The sequence below is a fragment of the Coffea arabica genome, chromosome 4c (genome assembly GCF_036785885.1).
Source record: "Coffea arabica cultivar ET-39 chromosome 4c, Coffea Arabica ET-39 HiFi, whole genome shotgun sequence".
In the NCBI taxonomy this organism is placed as follows: Eukaryota; Viridiplantae; Streptophyta; class Magnoliopsida; order Gentianales; family Rubiaceae; genus Coffea; species Coffea arabica.
Window position 1 is genome coordinate 26,503,381 of NC_092316.1, and position 24,108 is coordinate 26,527,488.

The 24,108-nt window shown below is 40.2% G+C and overlaps 2 protein-coding genes across 2 annotated transcripts; both read right to left on the reverse strand.

Moving 5' to 3' along the window:
* Positions 1–5,629: 5,629 nt before the first annotated feature.
* LOC140004744 (uncharacterized) lies at positions 5,630–6,142 on the reverse strand. The gene has a single exon (XM_072044888.1). The coding sequence runs from the start codon at positions 6,140–6,142 to the stop codon at positions 5,630–5,632; it is 513 nt and encodes a 170-aa protein (XP_071900989.1).
* An 11,068-nt stretch (positions 6,143–17,210) lies between these two features.
* Positions 17,211–22,386, reverse strand: LOC140004745 (uncharacterized). The gene is made up of 5 exons (XM_072044889.1): positions 20,986–22,386; positions 20,187–20,688; positions 19,403–19,889; positions 18,409–18,544; positions 17,211–17,231 (listed from the first exon to the last, which is right to left on the reverse strand). The coding sequence occupies exons 1-5, from the start codon at positions 22,384–22,386 to the stop codon at positions 17,211–17,213; spliced, it is 2,547 nt and encodes an 848-aa protein (XP_071900990.1).
* Between the last annotated feature and the right edge of the window lie 1,722 nt (positions 22,387–24,108).

Consider the following 24,108-nt stretch of genomic DNA (forward strand, 5'->3'; position numbering starts at 1 on the left):
GCAATTAAGCACGTAACATCACATAGGGCACATAGAGTCAAATAAGGTCAAAATAAGGGATAGAGTGTACCTCCTTTGAAGTTGGGGTCCTAATGAAATGAAGTCACTTATTTACCCTCCAAAAATGCAAAGAAAAAGGTCAAGGCATCACTTTAATCAAAAAATAATCACAAAAGATAAAAGTAAACATGAAATTGAATCAATTAAATCATCTAGACAACCCCCATTTAAAAAGTCAAAAGAAGAAAAGACTTGATTGCAAACATTAACAAAGTTCTGGGGGCGAAATTAAAGATAATAAAGTTTAGGGACCCATTTGCAATTAAATTAGGGACCCAAGCGAAAAGGTTGAAAGTTTCTCGGGCCACAGTAAAATAAAGGGAGAATTGGGGGGCCAAAGTGCAATTTCCAAAGAGTTATTTCATGCAAGCTACGTTGAAGCTTCGCTTCAGCAATTTTTGCAGCCAAACACTTTTCTACAACTTTTCCTTAAAACCAGTATGCCCGTTTTTATTATGAGCGAAGCAACTTTTGCGCAAAAACCAAATCATGCTAATAAGATTGACGAATGAATCTAGGCTACCAACCAAAACATACATCTTTAGCTAGAATCAAATTAAACTCTCAACAATTAGAGTGAATCAAGTACGAAAGCAAAACAGAATACAGTTAACATCAAAACCCCAAATTCCTTCTAATTTTATTGATTAATAACTTTTGCCATCAAAAGCACTCCTTTACCAAATTCTGCAACCCAAGCAAAAGACAAGGGGGAAGGCTATGCGACCATGGCACGAATGACATAACTAAAATTGAACTGATGAGAGTTTTTTTTATGCAAAAACCACCGAAATCAACTAGACTAAATCCCTTGCCCATCTCCCAATGTGCGTGGACTACAAAGGATTTATTTACTTTTCATTCTCACTCGGACCTTTTATCAAACAGAAAATGGGCATTAGGAACTTCATTGATTGTCACTCCCACGAAGTCACGGCTAACCCCAACATTATCAGAGAAACCAGAAATTACAACCCAATCAACAAACCGCATGCAACCAATCACTGAAATCATTATCTTGCTCACCAACCCAAATGCTAAAAACAGGAAGTGCTTTTTCGTCCAATCATAACAACAAGAAAACTCAAATTTCAGCATCTTGAACTTCCTAAAAAAGGGTTAAGCAGGTAAACATGTCTGCTATAAGCACAATCAACTTCATTAGCTAAACAAACAGAACTACTACAGAAGCCCACAATTTGTACAATTTTTCGCCAGGTCTGAAATGGAATTCTAACTCACCGCACAAGTCATCTTTCAAGAGGAATTTTTAGTTGAGCATTTTGTCAAGCAACAAAAGAGCATAAAAATTTTAATGATTCTTTGTTCAATCAATGCTATAACTAGCCCACAAATTTGTCAAAAACAAAGAAATTCAGCCCAGAAATTGCGCAGAGAATCAAGATTTCAGTCCAATTTAGCACTTAAGGCACGAACAATCTAAAATTACGAACAACAAATTAAACATTGACTTCAAGCAAACACAGGGCTTCAGCAACCCAATCTCAACCCAAACATCGAACATCAAATTTTTCTCCCAAATACAAACATTGGGTAATGAATCGTATAAAAACTCCAAGCAATTGGGCTGTTCTACAAAGTGCAGCAAAAATCATTTTCAAGTGGGACTTTCGATTAGGCATTTTATCAAACAATACATGAGCGTAAGAAAAATCAGCAAATCTGTGCTCAATCAAAGGTGACAACCAGCCCCAAAAATTATCAAAAACAGAGAAACTCAATTCCGGTCCTCATATACAGCATGCACATTTCAAAAATTGAGGCCAATTAGCAGGAAAATTACACTAGAAGAAGCCACGGCAGTCATGCTCTGAAAGCTTTTAAAAGCTCGTGTTTGGAAAAAAGTGAAATTCAAATGAAGAGGATATCTTACTGCACACACTCTCTTGATGAAGATTCTGCGAGTGATGGTAGAAAACTCTGGCAGTGGTCGACAGAGGGAGCGAGTGATCGGGCGGCTGTAGCCTCCATGGTGTGGGTTCCAAGTTGTGTCCGGCAATTGTTTTAGTGCTTGAAACGAAGCTCTGGAAATGTTTGATAGAAAGCCCATTTTGTTAGTTTCGGGCGCTGGCGCTAGCGCTGGCGGTGGACAGCAACAGCAGCATCTTGGGATACTCGTTTGCCCTAATCTTGATCATCAGAAATGGAATTTGAGTCCGTTGTTTTTGGCCCAAACCCTTCACCTTTGTTGCCCTCTTTTGCTCTATTTCGTCTCGTCCGCCGCCTCTATTTTTCTCTGTTTTTCAAGTGCTTGCTCTCGGTGAAATTCGCAGGCGGCAACGGATGTGGTGGAAGGCGACGGCGGCATCGGAGGGTTTGGGTTGGGGTGATTGGCGGCTGTTGGCATGGTCACGGTGGACTGATGACGAAGGTGGAGGTGGTGCCAGATTGAAGTTGAAACCCCTATCTCCCTTGCTCTTTTTCTTCCTCTGTTTTTCCCCTTGTCTTGTTGCCCCCCCTGTTCTCCAACCTCTCCGATGGTTCTTCCTTAGTCTTTTCTTTTCTTTTCGACCACTTAGCCGCCTTCCCCTTCCCCCTCTGTTTTTTGCTCACCTTCCTTTGTTGTTTTTCCTTTTTTTTTGTTTGGCCGATCTCCTCTTCTCCCTTGGGCTTGCGGCTGTTTGCATTTTAAAGGCACTCCCAAAAACTAAACCTAAGATGAAAGGCCAAGATTTCAAACCCCAAAATAGGCTTATGTGTCTTGTTCTTGTCCCTTTGATTTTTTTAATTATTTTTCAATGAATTAAATAATAATAAAGCAATTCTCTTAACAATCAATAAAAATAAGATAAAATAAATAAAACAAAAATAAACAAAAAATCACCTAAATAAATAAGTAAATAAAAGCTAAAATTTTGGTGTCTACATTCTCGACCAAACCCGTGCCAGCTCGAGACCAAGGTCGGCCGATGAGATTTGGACGTCCCCCAGGTCAAGTGTGAGTCGAGGAGTTTCACTCCAGCGACATATGCAGCAATAGCATATAATTCAATTCAATTCAAGTCAGGTAATTTAATTCAATTTAGGTCAGGTAATCCAATTCAATTCAGGTAATTCAATTACGATTCATTTAAATGAGAACGAGTGTGATAAAGTACACACTCGACTCAGCAGTTATCAATTTTCAGTTCATGAGAAGCAATTCACACAATTGCAACAAAACAGGCACTTGACACTCACCTAGTCAAAATAAGAGTGGTGCACAATCAAGTATTTAGGCATCCCTTGTGAGATCCTCTTGAAGGCCTCCTTGAGTGCCTGAGTAATTAATAATTAACTATCATACACCATTGTTTAAAAATCCCTAGTTAACAAGGGAGATTGTACACTTGTACAATCTAAGAAAATATCATGAAAGAGAGCCTTAATTACTCGTAAATCGAGACTCAAAAGTGGGGTTTAATAATACAAGGAAAAACTGATTTTCATCTTTGAAAATCAAGTGTAAAACGGTCAAGCAATATCGAAGGGTAATGGAGAGTTTCTAAAGACTCGATTCCCTTCAAGTTCAGAAATTCCAGATTTGAGGTGCAATTTTTGAAAAATCATATCTCACTCTCTGTAGGTCCAAAATTGAAAAACTTGGTATCGTTGAAACTACTTCCCAATTACTAAAAGTTCCTAGAAGACACTTTTCCATGATTCTAAATGGAAGACACTCAAATTTTGGCTTAAAGTTGCTAACTTACACTTCTAAGACAGATTTGGGGTTGGTTTTTGGCAGACTTTGGAAATTTGGCAAAATTCACAGAATGTGAACTAGCTTCTAAAATGTGAAACTCAATTAGATTTACAATCAAAATTTAAAACACAACAAACAGAACTAAGATCGGAGTTTCGAGCATCAAGATATAGCGGTCCAAATTTAGCTAAAAACAAGGACAGATTGCACATTTTCCAGATTTGGAAAAATGACTTTGGACCATCATTTGGATATCGAAATGGTCTTGGATTGACACCGAAATTAGTACAACTCAACTTACATATGAGGACTACTCCTCTACCAAATTTCATTTGAAAATGCACACGGGAAGGTAGTGTACCAAACTATCAAAGTTCAAGAAAATCCAAAGACCAATCTGTCTTTTGCTTTCTTCTCCCTTTTTCAAACATTTTGTCCAATGAAAATGACTTAAATCTGGCTCATTGATGAAACAAAAGTTTAAGAAACATCTAATATACATTTGGTGGGTGATTGACATCAAAATTTGCAAAACAACAAGTCCCAAGTCAAGCTAGGCCATTCGGCTAGCCAAAATTAGGGTTTTCTATCACTGGTGCACTTCTGTAATTTGGCCATAACTCAGCTAATTTAACTTGGAATTGAGCATGGTTAGTGGCATTGGAAACTACATTCATAAGGTTACAATTCCTCAGGAGAAAGTGCTTTGAAATTCAGTTCATAGCTAGCTCAAATTCAAGCAACAAGTCCCAGCACATCATCGACTCTCGAGCAGAGCAACAAAACAGAACAGGTAACTTTGGTGAACTAGTACGGCTCATTCACTTTGAATCAGGGGATAAATTTTTTACCATTAGAAAACTGGAAGTGTCTAGTTTCAAATGCCACAAACGGAACTTGATTTTGACATCAGAGGAAACAGTTATGATCGTTCAAAGTTCACTGCCAGAGAACCCCTGATACTCGAATTTCCAATTTGTTCTTGTTCAAAACTCAACTTTTTCTTAACCAAATCAAGTAATTTTTTGTGGAAAACTTTCTATACAACATATCTACAACAAATTCAAGGTCATTTGATCACAAAAAAATTGAACCAAGGGCTCTGCAAAAATAGGGCAGAATCAGCTAAGCTTCTCATGCAACTTTCCTTTGAGATATTTTCCTTTTTAACCTCTCTTAGAGGAACCGCTTCAGCCCACTTTGAAAAGTAATCTGTCGCCGCCAAAATGAAAATGTGTCCGCCAAAAGACTTTGGAAGTGGTCCAACTATATCCAAATCCCAAGCATCGAACGGCCAAGAAGCCACAGTTGGGTGCAATGGTTCCGGAGGTTGATGGATGAAATTGCCATGGAATTGACATGCTTGACATCTCCTAGCAAAGTCAATGCAGTCCTTCACCATTGTTGGCCAGTAGTATCCCATTCTTTTAATGCGAAAGTATAATTTCGGGCCAGACTGGTGAGCACCACATATCCTAGAGTGAGCCTCCTCCATTGCTTGCATGGCCTCATCTTCTCCAAGACATCGTAGGAACACCCCATCGAATGACCTTCGGTAAAGCGTCCCTTTGTAGTAAATGAAACATGGCGCTCGATGACGTATATCAACCCTTTTCTTAGGATCTTCTGGTAACTTCCCATGATTAAGGTAATCAATGATGAGGTGACGCCAATCCTCCTTTTCGATCTCATGGACAAAAATATGATAAGTATTTTCTCCCTCATCATCATCTTCTTCATCAAACATCGGAGGTACGACCCAATTTTGACATATTGAAATTTGATTTCGATGAGAAGGTAGAGTGATCATGGACGCCACCCTTGCCAAAGAGTCAGCTTGTTGGTTGAAATTTCTAGGGATATGTTCTATAGTGACACTATCCAAATATCCCATGAGTTGTCTTGATACTTATAATATGGGATCAATTCAGGTTTCTTGACATCATAAATACCAAGAAGTTGATTTACCACCAATTTTGAATCACCATAGACTCTAAGATGCAACTGCTTCATGTCTACAGCCGTTTCAAGACCAAGAATCAACGCCTGGTATTCGGCCACATTGTTTGAACATCGGCGTGTTAAAGTGAAGGAGTACGGCAATACATCTGCTTCAAGAGTATAAAAGACAACTCCCGCACCAGCTCCATCACGGTGAGCAGCTCCATCGAAATACATTGACCACGGGGATTCGACCATAAACACTTCTTCATCGGGGAGTTCATCCGTCAACTCCCACTCGGCAGGTATGGGATGATCGGCTAAAAAGTCTGCCAATATTTGTCCTTTGACTGCCTTCGCAGGTACATAAATAATTTCAAATTGTTGAAACTGGAGGTACCATCTCGCGAGCCGATCAGACAGTACAGGTTTTGCCATCACTTATTTAATGGGATTAGACTTAGATATGAGTCGAATAGTGTGTGCTTGAAAATAATGTTTTAACTTCTGAATGACAAATATAAGTGCCAAACACAACTTCTCGATGGGAGAGTAATTCAACTCATTAGGTGTCATCATCTGACTCAAGTAATACAGCGCATTCTCCTTACCTTCATCATTTTCTTGAGCAAGTAAGGCCCCAACCGACCGTTCTTGAGCGGAAATATAAAGAATCAATGGTTTTCCTGGGATGGGTGCAACCAAAACTAGAGGATTCATGAGATACATTTTGATGCTTGTAAAGGCATTCCTACACGATTCATCCCACTCGAAGGGCACCCCTTTCTTCATCAGTCGACTGAAGGGTTGGCATCGTCCGTGTGACGGCCCCACCTCTCCCTAGGGCGTACCCCAGGGTTCGGCGGGTCGCCTGCCCAACTCTCGCCGGGACTCAGAACTTAAAACAATAAAAGCCAGAAAATTCAAAAGAGTTCTATATACAATCCCAAAAGAGTTATATTTACATTCTCCAAAAGTACCTGCTCACACTATTACATCCTTATAATTACCACCAAAACTAAAATGTAGACCCTAAGGAGGGTCCTTATACAAACCACCAAAACTAAAACAAAAACAAACATACTATAAGTCCAACTATTACAATCAAACCTAACTATGCTAGTGTGTGTGCCAAAAGTCCCCGCGTCGGCCCCTGCTAAGGAAAACAAAAGGAATGGGGTAAGCTATATGCTTAGTAAGTAAACAGGGGCAAAAGCGTAAATTTCACGTAACAACAGTGACATAGTAAGAGTAAAGCAAAAGCAGAAAAGTAACATCACATAATAAGGATACAGGTGGCTCCAAAGCCAATTCATATGCCATGCGTGATCTCCTGCCGACACTCCGTCGACCACACTTAATAGTCCGTAGAACTTCACTTGTACACCCACCGACACCTTATCACCCTCACTGGCCAGTCACCTCACAAACTTGCCCGGGCGAACGAAATAACAAACTTGAGCTTGAGTCACAAGCTCGGGTCACAAACTTGGTCCACATACTCGGTGAACCGGATTCACAAACTTGGTGACCTCCAACCAGGTTGGACTGACTTCGACCAAGCCCTAACCGGCTCGAATAGTCCAACTAGGTCAAGAGCTCGCCCCAAACTCACAAACTTCACAAAATTATTCAAAATCACCCCGAGCCACAAGCTCAAGGGTTTTAGTTCCAAAATGATTCACATACATATGTCATGTACAAATATGTGCGTAAATTCGGGTTTAGAGCGAGTGCGATAAAGTACACCCTTGCCTAAGTACCCTCTTCATACATGTCGAAACACATAAGCAACTAACACATAAGAGCGGCCTGAATACTTACTCAAAATACAAAAGTAGTACAAAAGTGGAAATCACTTCGTGTGTTGGCTAGTAGTTGGCCCCACCGGCTCCGCCTAGCTCACCACTGTCTGAAATAGAAGATTTTATCACATTATATCACAAACGGCTACTAACAGACCCAAAACAAGCAAAACAGCAAAAGCCGACACACGCAAGTACGGAAACGGCAAAATTGGCACATGCAAGTGCGCGGAACGGCAAAAGGAAACGGCCAAATCTGCCATCTCAAACTGTTTTGATCAAAGATTAGGCTAGGAAAGTCGGATCAAAGTGAACAAGATACTGTTTTGAAGCTATGAGAAAGGGCTACAAATCTCCTGAAGAAACTTTAATCTAGATCTGAATGGAAGCGGGTCAAAATTGTAGAAAACAATACCAGAAATTTACATCTTAGGGTGACGAATAGGGTTGTTTGCTGGACCATAACTCCCAGCTCACAAATCCAAATCAGGAAATTCCAAAGGCATTAGAAAGCTGAGACCTAAGACTAAAACTTTGATGCTTTGGCCAAGACCTGAATCCACTCAGAACAGAACAAAAATTGAGTGTCAAAATACCCGTCAGAACCGTCCAGATACAAGGCAGTTCTGACGATCGATCTTGTTTGGGTCATAACGGAAGCTACGGAACTTGGATTTCGACGCACTTTATACCGTTTCGAAACCAAAACCATGATCTACATTTCTTATGAAGGATTCACCACCCAGATCGTACGGTATCAAAACCGAAAAGTCACGGGCAGAAGCTAAACTAAAAACGCACAGAACCTGATGTTCAAAACAGGCTTGAGTATTTCATCTATAACTCATGATACCCTAATTCCGTTTGACCTGAAATTTTACAGGCATATTCAGAACTTAAGGATCTACAATGTTGAAGAAGGCCACTCAGTCCAATTTCGAGTGTAACTACGTCAAAAATGTCACATACTACACCAGAATCGCAAAACAGGTTCACAAACCGTATTCTAGTACAAACATCATAAAACAGCCTACATAAGTCCAAATCCAGAAATTCCAAAGCCATATGAAAGCTTAGAAATAGGTATACATTTCATTAGAAGACCAGAACAACCAATTCTGAAGCATTCCAAACCAAAATAACCAATTACAATCGCAGTTCTCAGGTTCGGGTAGAAACAGGACAGCAAGGGTAAATCCATCTTTTCTCATTCTATCCTACTCCGATTGACCTCAAATTTTGTAGGCACCTCTAAAATGTCATTCCATACAACTTTTATGTTTTAATCCAAGACCAATTCGGCCTCTAACTAGGAGATACGAAACAGGACAGAATTGAAGAACAATGAAACCCTAATTCCCAATTTCTCTTCCAAAACAGAAATTTCTTGCAATTAACTACCATTCACACCAACTAGCTTCATTCTTAATCATTTCCAATCGTCATACATAACCACATAATATTAATCATATGCAACCAGCAAAAATCCCAAATAAATAGAATACTTCATCAATCTTAACTAAAATCAAGAAATAGTCCACCAAATCACACTTATAACAACCACAAGTCATTAATTAAGCATCTTTAGATAGAAGAGAGGGGTTCCATAGTCACTCACCTTAGAACCAAAGAAGAGAGACCACTTAACACCTTAAGCTTCCAAACAACTTCACCACACAACTCACTATCACTCACTGAATGATTTCTATGGAACAAAAACAAGGTTAAGTGGTTGTATTCTTGGATTTGAGCAAGAGAGAATCAAGAAGTTGAAGAGGTTTTCTTTCTCCTTTCTTGAGAGAGAGTTTCGGCCAAGCTTAGAGAAGAAATGAGGAATTTTTGGTGATTTTTATGATTTATTTAGTCAATGGTAAGACAATGAATAGTAGTCTTACTTAAAGACTAATCCAAGGGTGACACTTGTCACCTCCATTAATGCAAGTCTATCACTTTGTTCCCTCTCACTCTAATCCATAAAGTATCCTCCAATTATCTCTTAGCACCCGATAAATTAAACCCAGTATCCGAAACTTAACCTAATTGGCCGAATTTTTCCGAACTTACCGCACTAGTGGGTCCCACGTCCGACATACGTTCTTAATTTCTCAAAAACTAACCGATACTAGAAAAATCATCTAAAACCCATATTTACTCATAAAAATTATCCTGGGAATTTTTCTAATAAAGAAAATGTGGAAAAAGGCGGGCGATAAATAAAACTCCACTTAAGCTTTCTAATATTGTAACACTAGAGGTTTGCTAATCCAGAGTTTGCCAACCATTTTCAAACTTGTTAAACCTCTGTAAACTATAACGAATCCTATTTTTTCTTGTGCTAAAACAGACACTAGAATACCGCATAAACTAGGGTTTTATCATAAGCAAAGTCAGGGTTTTCAATCTTAGCCGAGCTTAGGGTTTCTCCTTAGCCCTAAAACCTTAATATCAACTTACGAACGGGCTGGGGTCTCACAATCTCCCCCACTTAGGACAATTTTGTCCTCGAAATTGCAATCAACGAGCTAAGGGTTGGAATACCCGAAATAATCAAAAGATCAAAAAGAGTACATATATATACAAGTCACCAAAATGTTCACAATATAATGCACCATATACACCAAGAGACATTTCAAGTTAGACAAAGTCAAGTGCAGTAAGTACTATATATGTTGGTATTAACATACCACAAGTAAATGACATGTAGGGACAATGCAAGGGCAAAATGAAAGAAATGCGACTTGTCGTGCCACACTCAGTGAAACCACCCCCGTCCGGTTTCTTGCTCCACTTCCCAAGGTGCCCGTTGATATCTTGTACTCACTCTAGCCAGACAAAGCCTGTTCATGTTCCCAAAATGCTAGTCTCAAGTACTTAGCAGCGCCTAAACTCTGGAGTACTCAGGCACAAGAATCTGAAATAAAACAGTTCACATCTCGAGCTGCAGTCCCAAGAGTAAACTATCTACAATCGAAATTCCTACCTGACGTACCTATCTATGGTCCTCAGATACCATGAGAAAGGTTTAAGGCCTATAACATTTATGATCCATAACTTATGCTCGAACGAACACTTAGTCCTTCATACTTAGTCGCCACTTCATCCAGGCTCACTCTGCGCAGAGACCACGCGAAGCAGCTACAGGTTTTATCCCTCAATTGCTTAACTTTCAAATCAAATCAAATCCCACAGTCCGGCATCCTAAACTTTAGCCTAGGATACACTACAGAGATCTGAAACCTAAGCTCTGATACCAACTGTGACGGCCCCACCTCTCCCTAGGGCGTGCCCCAGGGTTCGGCGGGTCGCCTGCCCAACTCTCGCCGGGACTCAGAACTTAAAACAATAAAAGCCAGAAAATTCAAAAGAGTTCTATATACAATCCCAAAAGAGTTATATTTACATTCTCCAAAAGTACCTGCTCACACTATTACATCCTTATAATTACCACCAAAACCAAAATGTAGACCCTAAGGAGGGTCCTTATACAAACCACCAAAACTAAAACAAAAACAAACATACTATAAGTCCAACTATTACAATCAAACCTAACTATGCTAGTGTGTGTGCCAAAAGTCCTCGCGTCGGCCCCTGCTAAGGAAAACAAAAGGAATGGGGTAAGCTATATGCTTAGTAAGTAAACAGGGGCAAAAGCGTAAATTTCACGTAACAACAGTGACATAGTAAGAGTAAAGCAAAAGCAGAAAAGTAACATCACATAATAAGGATACAGGTGGCTCCAAAGCCAATTCATATGCCATGCGTGATCTCCTGCCGTGTTATTCTTGGTTTTGATGATCACAAAAGTTCGTTGAAATGTTTATACAGACCAAGAAAGTGAACACTTTGATCAGGCCTGATGGAACAAGGAAAGCATATGTTTGATTGACTCTAGTCTACGATGCTTTGGATGTGGCAAACAAGATTGGAATAATATAAACAAATTTAGTTATTGTTTTGTTCCGATCAAAGATACAATCTTTTAAGTGTGACAATTTTGTTATAATGATCACAAAATACTTTGAATTGTTTATCTAACCTTCTTCAAATATAAGTGTTGTTGCTTACCAAAGAATCAGGTACGAATATGACATGAGATGCAAATCAACCAAAAGAAGAAGCAAAAACAGGACACTCATGTCGGACGTCCGGAAGGATTCTGTCGGACGTCTGAAAGGATAAAGAACATCAAGAAGGAAGCTCTGTCGGACGCTCGTAAGGAAGCATCGGACGTCCGGAAGGATCGGACGCTTGCCATCGGACGCACATCAACCACATCGGACGTCCGAAAAATTCCAAGATGACTTGCCAACTCTCTGCCAACGATCGGACGCTGTGCTGTCGGACGAAACAAACGCATCGGACGTTCGAACTTCAACTTGGCGGTCATCGGATGATTGGTTTGGACGATGATTTGATCGTCGGCCGTCCGACAGCCCCAACGGCTAGTTGACTCTTCACCTGCCTTCTATCCGTTGGAAGCATTGATGAAGCCCATTTTTGGTTCCCTTTAAAATCAAACTGGTCTGAACCAAGCAGGGACTTTTGCACACTTTGTTTACAAGATCTCAAGAGATATTTTAGCTAGAAAATAGTCTCCAAAGCAAGATTTGTTTTAAAGTGGTGTGAACTTCTTGTGAGCATTTCTTTTGTGGTTGAAAGGATCTTTAGTGTAGCTTTGTTGAGGGTTATCTGAGTGGTTGTAAAACTTCTTATCTTGACTAAGTGAGGCTTAGGGCAAGGAGGAAGTGCTCCCTCCATTGTACATCTAGTTGATCTTCTTTCATCAAAGAGAAGTTGCTCAACCTAGTGATTGGTCTTCAAGTTAGAGGATAGCTTGGTAGACACTTGGTTTGATTCCCTATCTTACTTTTCTGTTTAATAAAATTCTCATTGCTTATCTATACTTGTTTTTCTGATCAATATTGCTCTCGTCTTCTAATCTACTTGGTTGATCATTACTAGAAAAGAAGGTAAATTTTTATTAAAGAAAAAGTGCATAAATTTGGTTAAGATTTTAATCAACCCAATTCACCCCCCTCTTGGTTGTCTTTGGGACTTACAATTGGTATCAGAGCTTGGTCTCCTTGAGATTAAGCTCTAACGGCTTGGAGTAAAGATGACAACCAGTCATGCTATGTTTGTTGAGGGGCAATCTGTTACTAGGCCTCCCATGTTCAGTGGCTCCAACTATGTTAGTTGGAAAGAACGGATGATTATCTTTTTGCAATCTATTGATATTGAACTATGGTTTATTGTGAGTGAAGGACCGCTTGAAGCTAACTTTCTTGATGCAGATACAGGGTTGCTTCGGCCAAAAACGAGAGCTGAAATGAATGCTCAAGATAGGACTAACCTCACATTGAATGCCAAGGCCATGAATGTTCTTTATAGTGCCCTAGATTCAAATGAATCAATTAGAGTAAAAGGCTGTAAATCGGCCAAAGAAATGTGGAATAAGCTAAGAGAAATCCATGAGGGTGGTGACAACGTGAAAGAACAGAAAAAGACTATCTTGGTCACAAAATATGAATCATTTAAAATTGAACCTCTTGAGGATATTGACAAAATGTATTGCAGGTTCACTGACTTTGTGGCGACCCCACTTCCCCCTGAGGCTAACCAAAGGGTTGGCGGGCCGTCTGCCCAGCTCTCGCCAGGACTCACGCAAGCATTCTAGCCCAAATCCTTTCAAGGATAACTTAAATTATTACAAAAACAAGTTTCCTCGAATGGAGTCATCCTTAAAGCCACAGTATCTTCAAAGATAGCGATGATAAAATCGCCAGTCGAGACCCTTAAACGTCCCACGTGCTACTTATTAAAGTACAAAGTCATAGCAAACCGTAAAGATATAATTCATAAATCCATAATACAACTTACAAGCCAAGTAATCGAATTAAGGTTACACATTTTCCAGCTTCAAGTGGCAATCCAAAGGAAAAGTGAATTATCCCAAATAACACATTACAACCCATATATTAGGTTATAATATTCAAATACAATCCAAAAAGGAAAACATAAGTAAGCATCCAGCTCTCAGTATCCAGACCCTGTTAAGGAAAACAATAAACGTGGGGTGAGCTAAAGCTCAGTGGTGCCCCAAAACATGCAATCACATAAATCAAACAGCGGTTAATAATTTAAATCAAATCGAAACAGTTAGGAAAGCGTGTAACAGCACAAGGTAGGATACAAGGGCTCTCAGGAGCCATTTTCCACGCTTGATCAGATACCATCGTAGTTGACCCTCCGTCAACTTTCCCTACTTAATTTCCATGTAGATACACTTATTTTAATCCTAACCCGTCACCGTTCATACCTCTGCTTTGGGCCCAAACTTCATCTACCGACGCAGTATACTCGAGATATACCCGTAATAAAATTTGTCGAGGGATTCACCCAACGACTTTATTGTAGATCGATTCAGATGTCGAGGGATTCACCCAACGACTCACTACAATTAGATTCAAGGGTTTTGTAGTTAGATTCAGATGTCGAGGGATTCACCCAGCGACTAACTACGTTTAGGTTTAATGTTTTTGTAGTTAGATTCAGATGTCGAGGGATTCACCCAGCGACTAACTACATTTTGATTCACAGATTCAGATGTTATGGTAGTTGGATTCAGATGTCGAGGGATTCACCCAGCGACGCAACTACATTTAGATTCATTAGAAAATGTTTCACACATGTCACCACTCGAACGGCTAGTGCGATAAAGTACACACTGCTCACTTCGATGGGTCAAAATCATTTATTGCATTTTGGCAATCATCACATAGCGAATTGATAAAGTGCTTAACCACGTAACATAGAACAAGCAGGGACACTCACCAAGAGTGAAGTTCAGATATTGGATTGAGGATCGAGTTCCGCGTCCTCGTAAAATCCTAGAATATCAGAATTTAAGCCATAAGTCTTCTATTGGAACTTTTGGCTTGCACATGTAGAGTTTTCTAGCATATTGCTAGTTTACTTTTTCTCAAAATATTTTACTTGGAATTGAGCTTGTGAGAACCGTACAATATTTCTTATAATATTCCTGGAATACTTTCCCTCGAAGAAAATACTATTATTATTTTGTTAAAATAAGTCGGCAAGCTATTTAATATCGAGGCTAAGAGTATACCTTGAGAAAAAGTTCCTTTGAGTGGCGGTGCTTGCAAAATTTATTGCTAATGCTTCAGGATAAGGTTTCTTATACAATTGTTGCTAAAGCTGCTTGTTAAAAGGAAATAAGGTCTTTCTTGCCGAGCGAGTTTTCTATGCATATAGCTAAGGTGATCACGACTCACCTTTTAAACTTTTCCTTAGTTACAACTAGCCTTAGGCGATTTATAAAGAAGGAAGGAATTTGAAACAAAACTAAGGTTTTGAGTCTGGGGAAATCATTTTCCCAAATTAATAAGGCTAGTCTAGCTTAAGGGGTAAAAGTCATGTTGCCCAAGTTTCTAAGGCAAAAATAGTAGATACTATGTTTAGTAGTACGATGCTAGATCTGTACCGTTCAAAACTTGAAGCAAAATATTTTTCATTTACTTAGTGAAGCGTTTACTTGGAGTCACAAGGTCGGTACAATTTCTCACATTTTCGATTCCAATCCAAAATCACATTTTCTCAATATTGCACAATTAGAATTTAAACAGTAATAACACTAGAGCTCTTCAATTCTTAGCCCTGTGTTCCAACAAATTTATATCTAAGCATAAACAGGAAAATTTACCAAGGCTGCGTCAATACTTAGCACTTGGTAATCAGTACTTATATCAACTCACAGTTTCACAAAATAGTAGCACAGATTTCTAAACAATTTCAGAAATTCAGTTATCCATTCAGGGTGGGAGTTCATAGAGCCCACCATCAGCCAATTTCCAATAACTCAACCATTAACTCAAAAGTGGGAATTCATAGAGCCCACTGTCCACAATTTCAACCATTAGCTTTTCAGGCATTGAAATACGAGTAGAAATTGTTTCACTGGCCAGGCTTAAACATACGTTTAGCAAATACCTTCTTACATCTAACTCTTTGAGAATTTCATGAACGCAATAGAGTCAAACCACAATTCAGTCAAGAGTTGGAACCACTAGTAATATAAAGTCTCAATCCGAATTCAAGTTGAGATTTAAAATGAAACAGGTCATTCATGCCAAACAGTTTACTTTGAAAATTCACCGACAGTAATACACATGGCGTAAAAATACGAAATTTCTACAGGGCGAAGATCTATGATTCTAGTTTCAAATGCCGCTGACGGCGTCTTAAACGGATTTTCCTACACCAAGGTATAACCGTTTTATCGAGACTGGTCAGGGACTTCCGAAAGTCTGGAGTTTCATTTTTCACTTATGAAAAACTCCTTTTTCTTTTCTTTTCACACCAAAAGTTTTTATTCAAACCATCGTACATTTCTTATAGGGCTCCAAAACAACATATTCCAAGCATCATTTTTCAAGAAAATTTCCAAGAACCAAGCAAATTTTTCAACTCAATTCTCGGCTATCTCAACGAAAATTCCAGCAATTGTATACTAGCGTTTTTGGTTTCAGTTTTATATGTACTAATTGGTTCTTTGCTGAACAAATTGTATATCTTAAAATTTGTATCTCTTATGAAATTCTGAGCCACCATAATCCAAGGGAAATCAAATAAATTTCCAAAAACTAATTACAATTTCCAAGGACAACTGAAATTCTGGTTCGTGCCACTTGGATATCAACAAAATTTCCAGCAGCTAAAGGTTTACAAAAATCCAAGCTTTCCTTAGTTTAAACATGGTGTTAGGAACTCAAATTCAGCAATCAAACACTTAGCTGGCTATTAAAATTTTCCATTCCAAAAATCAGATTCATTCCACAATTAAAAGCATCCAGAAAATTCAGAGCTTTTATCCAACAGCCACGGATGAACATGCATGAAAAAAAATGTTCGGTAATCATTTTATTTTTTTTCTGGCTAAAACATGCTTTAAAACTCTCAAATTCCTTATGCACGTATCAAGCTAGCATATGAATATTTCCAGCTCAGAAATCAAGTTCAAATAATATCCATAACCATCAAAATTTCCAGAAATTTTTCTGTTTGGTCCGGATGATCTTGCCTTAAGGCAGATTGCACTTTTGAATTTTTATTCCTCTGCTTTAACAACTAATTAGCTACATGCAGGGCCTAAGTACTCTTTATTAGCTATATAATTATGATTATAAGCCCAAATTACAAAAATCAAAACCAGTTTAAGCTGCACTACCCCAACCAAGCTCACGGCAAAATTTTCTAGCCAAGACAGAATTTTCCACAGCTTTGTTTTCACCATTTGATTGCGAAATTTAACACATGCAAGACTCTAATCCTGATAATCATCCAAAATCCAGTTAGATAAACATCATTCATGCTCAGATTGTCCAAATTCAGACCCATTCAGCAACCAAAATAAAACAAGTGCATCAAGCTCACGGCAGAAACAGATTTTCTGTTTTCGTTTTGTTTTCTTGGTTAGCCGAGTTAATCATCCTCATTCCAGCCTCAAACGTCATGTTGTTAGCTAGACAAACATGGATATCAACTCAAATTATCACATTTAATTACACTAGACTGCAATACAAAATTTCCAGCTCACGGTAATTCCATTTCATCAACCAGATTTTCTAAACTCTGATTTCATCATCCGGCTATACCACAGTACATGCATGCCCATATAGGTTTCAATCTACTTCTGACAAATCCTAAAATGATCCAAAAGTTACCTCAAAAACAAGATAAGCCCTCACGCAAGAGATTCGAAATTCCTATCCTCAGCTCGCGGACAGACCAGAGAATTTTCTGCTCGCTGATTCTTTTTTTTTTTTTTCTTGCTCTCGGTCACAGCAGGGACTCCCTCTCCTCTCGGTCGATACTAACGATGCAGTGTGGATTGGGGTGCGGCTTGTGGTTGTGGTCTGAGGTGTAGTGGTGCAGAGAAGGGAAATGGAGCTCGGTTGAGTGTATAATGTGTTTGAGTATTGAATTGGATAAGTTTCTCACTGGCCGATTGAAGAGGTAGCGTGCAAGGTTATGGAATGGTGCTGCTGATTTGAGGGTGGTAGAGTGTTGATGGAGGTGGTGTGCTGCAGTGGTGAAATGAGGGATTGGCCGGCAGGGTTGGTGGAGCTTCGGTTGGCCAGCTTGGAAGGCTGGTGATCATGGTGTCCGGGGGCTGTTTGGTTGAGCAGGGAATGGTTGTGGCCGTGAGTGGTATTTGGTGAAATGGTGAGGGTGTTTTAGTCTTTCTACTAATCCTCCAATTAGCCACTCCGGTCCTTGGTCCTAATTAAGCTCCAAAACTTGTCCCCAAAATGCTTTGAACGCCTAATAGAATTGCTAATCTTACAAGACTATGATTATTGAAAACTTAGGTTTTGAATATAATTATAGAACTTGTATTAAATTAAATCTAGAATTTTATTAATTGCCAATTAGTATTAAGCTTCCTATAATAATCTTGGTTGGTTAGTTAAACTATTAAGATCAAGTTTGACCAATTATAAAAACATCTAACATTTGTGTTAATACAAGAAGAAAATTTAATCTAGCTCTACAAGTCGTAGCTTAGATTAGCGAAATCAAGGGATTCATTACTTAGGAAATTATATAAACTTCCACGTAAACATGTTTCACGTAATTAATTGCCAACAAATCAAAATAGTACTAGAAAATATTAAAGAGCAAATAAAATGCAATTGACACATGAAATATTATTTATATAAGCATTTTCAGGGTTCTCACATCCTCCCCTCCTTACAAGAATTTTGTCCTCAAAATTCATACTTTCTAATGAAATAAATCAGGATACTTTTTCTGCATTTCCTCTTCTAATTCCCAAGTTGCTTCCTCCAGCCCATGATTTCTCCATAACATTTTTACCAGAGGAATTTTCTTGTTCCTTAGCTCCTTCACTTCTCTTTCCAAAATCTTGACTGGTCCTTCTTCATAGCTTAACGTCTCATCCACCTCAATTCCTTCTAGTTGCAGCACATGGCTTGGGTCAGGGTAATATTTCCTAAGCATGGATACATGAAATACATCGTGAATCCTAGCCATGCTTGCAGGCAATTTCAGCTGATATGCTACATTCCCAACTTTCCTCAAAATTTCAAAAGGTCCGATATACCTTGGCTTCAGTTTCTTACCTTTCTTAGATACTACTCCGCTCTTCAAGGGTTTAACTCTTAGGAAAACCTTGTCCCCTATTTCAAACTCCAAACCTTTCCTCCTTGTGTCGGCGTAGCTCTTTTGTCTACTTTGGGCAATTTGAAGCCTTTCTCTAATAAGTTTCACCTTCTCCTGGGCTTCTTCTATCCAAGGTATGGCTGTAGGGTCTAAAATCTTCTTTTCTCCAACTTCATCCCAATGAATCGGAGATCGACACCTTCTCCCGTACAAAGCTTCATAAGGTGCCATTTGAATTGAAGCCTGATAGCTATTATTATATGCAAATTCTTCCAAGGTCATATAGTTACTCCATTTACCTCCAAAATCCAATATACACGATCTTAGCAGGTCCTCCAAAGTTTGGATTGTCCTTTCCGATTGCCCGTCGGTTTGGGGATGGTACGCAGTACTAAATTTCAACTTGGTCCCCAAAGACTCTTGAAATTTCTGCCAAAAACGTGAGACAAACCTTGGATCTCGGTCGGACACGATACTCACTGGAATACCATGTAGTCTTAGGATCTCTTCTGTGTACAACTTGACCAATTTCTCCAATGAAAAACTCATGCTCACAGGTAGGAAATGTGCAGACTTAGTGAGTCGATCGACTATTACCCAAATTGCATCAAATCCTTTTTGACTTTTAGGCAGTCCCGTTACAAAATCCATGGTGATGTGTTCCCATTTCCATTCAGGGATTTCTAACGGTTGCAACAACCCAGAGGGCTTCTGATGCTCTGCTTTTACTTGTTGACAAGTTAAACATTTCTGTACATACTCTGCCACATCCTTTTTCAAACCTTCCCACCAATATAAACTCTTCACATCATGATACATCTTGGTCACTCCTGGATGTATAGTATACTTTGATCGATGTGATTCTTCCAAAATTTCTTTTCTGATCTCTTCATCTGCCGGAATCACAATACGATCTCGGAACCTCAATACACCTTCAGACCCTAATTTAAAATCTAGGATTTCCCCTTTTTGCACTTTCTCCAAATTCTTCTGAATCATAGGGTCCGATTTCTGAGCCTCCTTAATACGCTCTAGTAATGGTGATTTCAGCGATAGATTCCCAAATAATATCTTCGATTTCTCCAAGCGAGGATTCCAATTACTTATTTCTTCTAGCATGTCCCATTCTTTTACCATCAACCCCGCTATTTGGGCCTTTCTACTTAAAGCATCAGCTACCACATTTGCTTTGCCTGGATGGTAGTTGATCGAACAATCATAATCTTCCAAAAATTCTACCCATCGCCTTTGTCTCAAATTCAGTTCCTTTTGGGAGAACAAATACTTGAGGCTCTTATGATCTGTAAAAACCTCAAAAGTCACGCCATACAAGTAGTGTCTCCATTTCTTTAAGGCGAAAATCACTGCTGCTAACTCTAGGTCATGAGTTGGGTAGTTCTGTTCGTGAGGCTTCAATCTCCTGGAAGCATAAGCAATTACTTTACCCTTTTGCATTAAAACACATCCGAGACCTTCTCCAGAGGCATCGGAGTACACGGCATAACCTTCTTCTCCATCAGGTAACACCAAAACAGGAGCGGATGTTAAACGCCTCTTTAACTCCTGAAAACTTGACTCGCATTTTGGAGTCCAGATAAACTTATTTCCTTTCTTGGTTAGCTCGGTCATAGGTCCTGCAATCTTCGAAAAATCCTTGATAAATCGCCTATAATAACCTGCTAAACCCAAGAAACTTCTTATTTCAGTTGGAGTTTCTGGCCGCTTCCAATTCATAACGGCTTCAACTTTTGCCGGATCCACGGCAATTCCATCTTTGGAAACCTTATGCCCTAGAAAGGAAATCTCTTCTAACCAAAACTCGCACTTGCTGAATTTTGCATACAACTTATGCTCTCTTAGTATCTGCAATACTATCTCCAAATGTTTAACGTGTTCCTCCTGAGTCTTGGAGTATATCAAAATATCATCTATGAAAACTACTACAAATTGGTCCAGGTATTTCTTAAAAATTCTCTGCATCAAATCCATAAATGCAGCTGGTGCATTAGTTAAACCAAAAGGCATGACTGCGAACTCAAAATGTCCATATCTTGTACTAAAAGCAGTCTTGGGTATGTCTTCCTTCTTAATCTTCAGCTGGTAATACCCCTGCCTTAAATCCAACTTAGAGAAGACCACTGATCCTTGCAGTTGGTCGAACAAACTATCAATCAACGGTAAAGGGTATTTATTCTTAATAGTAACCTCATTTAACCCTCGGTAATCGATACATAGCCTCAAACTCCCGTCCTTTTTCTTAACAAATAGAACGGGCGCTCCCCATGGTGAGTCACTTTCCTTCACGAAACCTTTCTCCAACAGGTCTTGTAACTGGATTTTCAACTCTTTAAGCTCGGCAGGAGCCATTCGGTACGGAGTCTTAGAAATTGGAGCCGTTCCAGGCACCAAGTCGATCTTAAACTCTACCTCTCTCTCTGGTGGTAAAGTCATTAATTCTTCAGGGAAAACATCCGAAAATTCCCGTACCACTAGCACATCTTCTAATCTTACTTGATCACTGGGAGTATTGATCAAGAAGGCTATGAAACCTTGAGCTCCTTTAGATAACATTTTCCTTGCCCGTATTCCCGAGACCATAGCAGAAGATGCTAACCTACCTTTGACATCTAACCTCAGGGTTGCTTCTCCAGGTATACAAAATTCCACTATTTTTTCTCGGCAGTCAAGCTTGGCATGATGGTGACCTAGGAAATCCATTCCTATGATAACATCGTAACCTTTTATATCCAAACTGATCAGATCCACTAACATTTTTCGCTCTCCAACCCAGAATTCGCAATTCCTATAAGTCAAGCTAGTGATTACCTTCTTATTACCCATTGGTGTCCTAATTTCAAGATCGTAGGGTAATCTAACAGGTTGCACTTCTATTCCGGACATAAAAGATGGATTTACAAATGAATGCGTTGCACCAGGGTCAATTAACACTTTAGCTAATCTATGAAAAATGGGAAGTGTACCTTCCACAACTTCCGAGGAATCAGGTACGGGTTGATCATCTATAGCATACACTCTGGCAGGAACTGTTGGCCGGCTCCCTCCAGAAGTGTTTGGTCTAGCTTTCTGAGGAGTTCCTTCCTGCACCTTTGGACATCCTGAGATTTGGTGCTCACTACTTCCACATCTCAAGCACCTTCCTTGCTTCTTCCAGCAACTATCCATAGAATGACCAGGTTTCTTGCAATAGGCACATGTCACTTGAGGAACTATTGCTCGACCCCCTTGCGGCCGATTCCTAGGTTGTCCTCTTCCAATTGGTCCCCCTCTAGCTCCAATATTTCGTCCTCCTGCATTCCTGGCCCCGTTTCCTCTCGCTTGGGCGCCTCGTGGTGCTCCAGAACTATTCACTCCACTAGTTCCTCGGCCCACTTTGGCCGGTGGAGCATTTCCAAAAGTCGGCTCCCGACTACTGCTAGGAGCAAATCTTTTCTTGGACTGAAAGGACTTCACTTGAGCTCTGGCTACTTCAACTCGCTGCGCTCTTTCTACAGCCTCAGCGAAGGTATCTATCCTTACAACAGCTAAACTTTCCTGTAGTTCCACATTCAAACCCTGCACAAACCTCCGAACACGCCTTTGCTCGGTGGCTATCAACTCAGGTGCAAAGCGTGACAGCTTTGTGAACTGGACCTCATATTCGGCGACACTCATCGCCCCTTGTTTACATCTAATGAAATCATCCTCTCTCTTCTCCTGAATGAGAGGTGGAAGGAATTTGGCATTGAACTCCCTTGTGAAGTTCGCCCAAGTCCTTGGCGTATGGTTAGTCTCCCACGTAATCCTTACTAGATTCCACCAGGAGCGAGCAGCTCCCTCAAACTGGAAGGTAGCAAAAGTCACTTTTCGCTCCTCGGTATAGTTCAAGGCAGCGAAAATCTCAGTGATTCTCTCCCACCAGCCTTCGGCTATTTCTGGTTCGGGTTCCCCATAGAATTTGGGAGGTCCAAATTTCAGAAATCTTTCCAGTGCCCGATCATCGGAGTCAACTGGCCTCCTGGTTGACGCACTGGTTCAGTGGTTTGGCGATCAGTCAATCGCTCGAGAACTTCAGTAATACGGTCAATTGCAGTGGCCACCCGGTCTCCGGCCACGCCTTCCTGCCCTTGGTCTTGTTCGACCTCGGGTTCCCTATCACCACCCGCTTCCGGGTGTTGTCTAGTGGGTCTTCCCCGGCTCCTTCCAATCACTTGGCGATCCATATTCTAAATATGCCTATTTCGGAAGGATAGGTCAATTAGGCAAAAGTATTATTTATTTATGATTATTACCATTCTTTTTGGTAAATAAAATCAATATGGAACTAGAGAAAAGATAACTAAAATGCTTAACATATAATTCCACAGAGAAGTCATACAGATAACAAGTTGGGACGTTTCCAAAAGTAAGGCACATCGACTAACACAAATACACACAGGTAATCCCTTATACAAAAATTAGGGATATAGTGCCTCAAAGGTAAGTCATCCACCTAGACAAAACTTGATGACTTAACTAATGTCCCTTGCCTAACCTTCTATATCTAGTGTAACCAGGTGAGTCCTAATCTAACCCTGAGCAGGGCTATCAGGAGCAATGTCCTCCTCCGGGTCCTCCTCTGGGTCCTCCTCCGGATCCTCCTCTATTCCTGCCTGCTCACCACCCTGAATAAAGCTAGTGGCCTCATCCATCATCATCGCAGCATCAGCCCTGATGCCTGCGCTCCTATCACGCATCCGCTCTGCTAATCGAGTCGCCCTACCCTTTTGCCGCTCTATCTCCAGGCGGGCAGCCTCCAGTAGATGATGCTCAGCAGTGAGCCTAACCTCTAAATCAGCTATGCGGTCAAACTGAGTATCCACCATTATACCCAGTTCCTCTACGTCCTGGATCAGGATGGAGTTAACGTCCCTCAAGTGGTGGCGCTCATCGTCTAAGGATAACACTAGCTCATTGGGATACGCGTACATGGCTCGGCACTGGCACCTAGGGTGCCTGTCAGCAGGTGAGTAACATATATGAGCTCCTCCACCTCGAGGCCTGTAAGAGATGGATCTAAGCGGCTCCGCATGTCCATTAGCCGCACTACCCCCGTTAGCATGTCCGTTTCCATTTTCCATACCTACAAAATGATCAAAACTTAAAGGTTAGAACTTAAATAGCTAATTGGATCGGATATCACTTAACGTATAACTAAGGTCTCCATTCTTATTTCTAGAGAGGATTAGGGTTTCTAACACATCTATTAAGTCTCTTGAATAGCTTTTCTAACCTAGGCTCTGATACCACCTGTGGCGACCCCACTTCCCCCTGAGGCTAACCAAAGGGTTGGCGGGCCGTCTGCCCAGCTCTCGCCAGGACTCACGCAAGCATTCTAGCCCAAATCCTTTCAAGGAT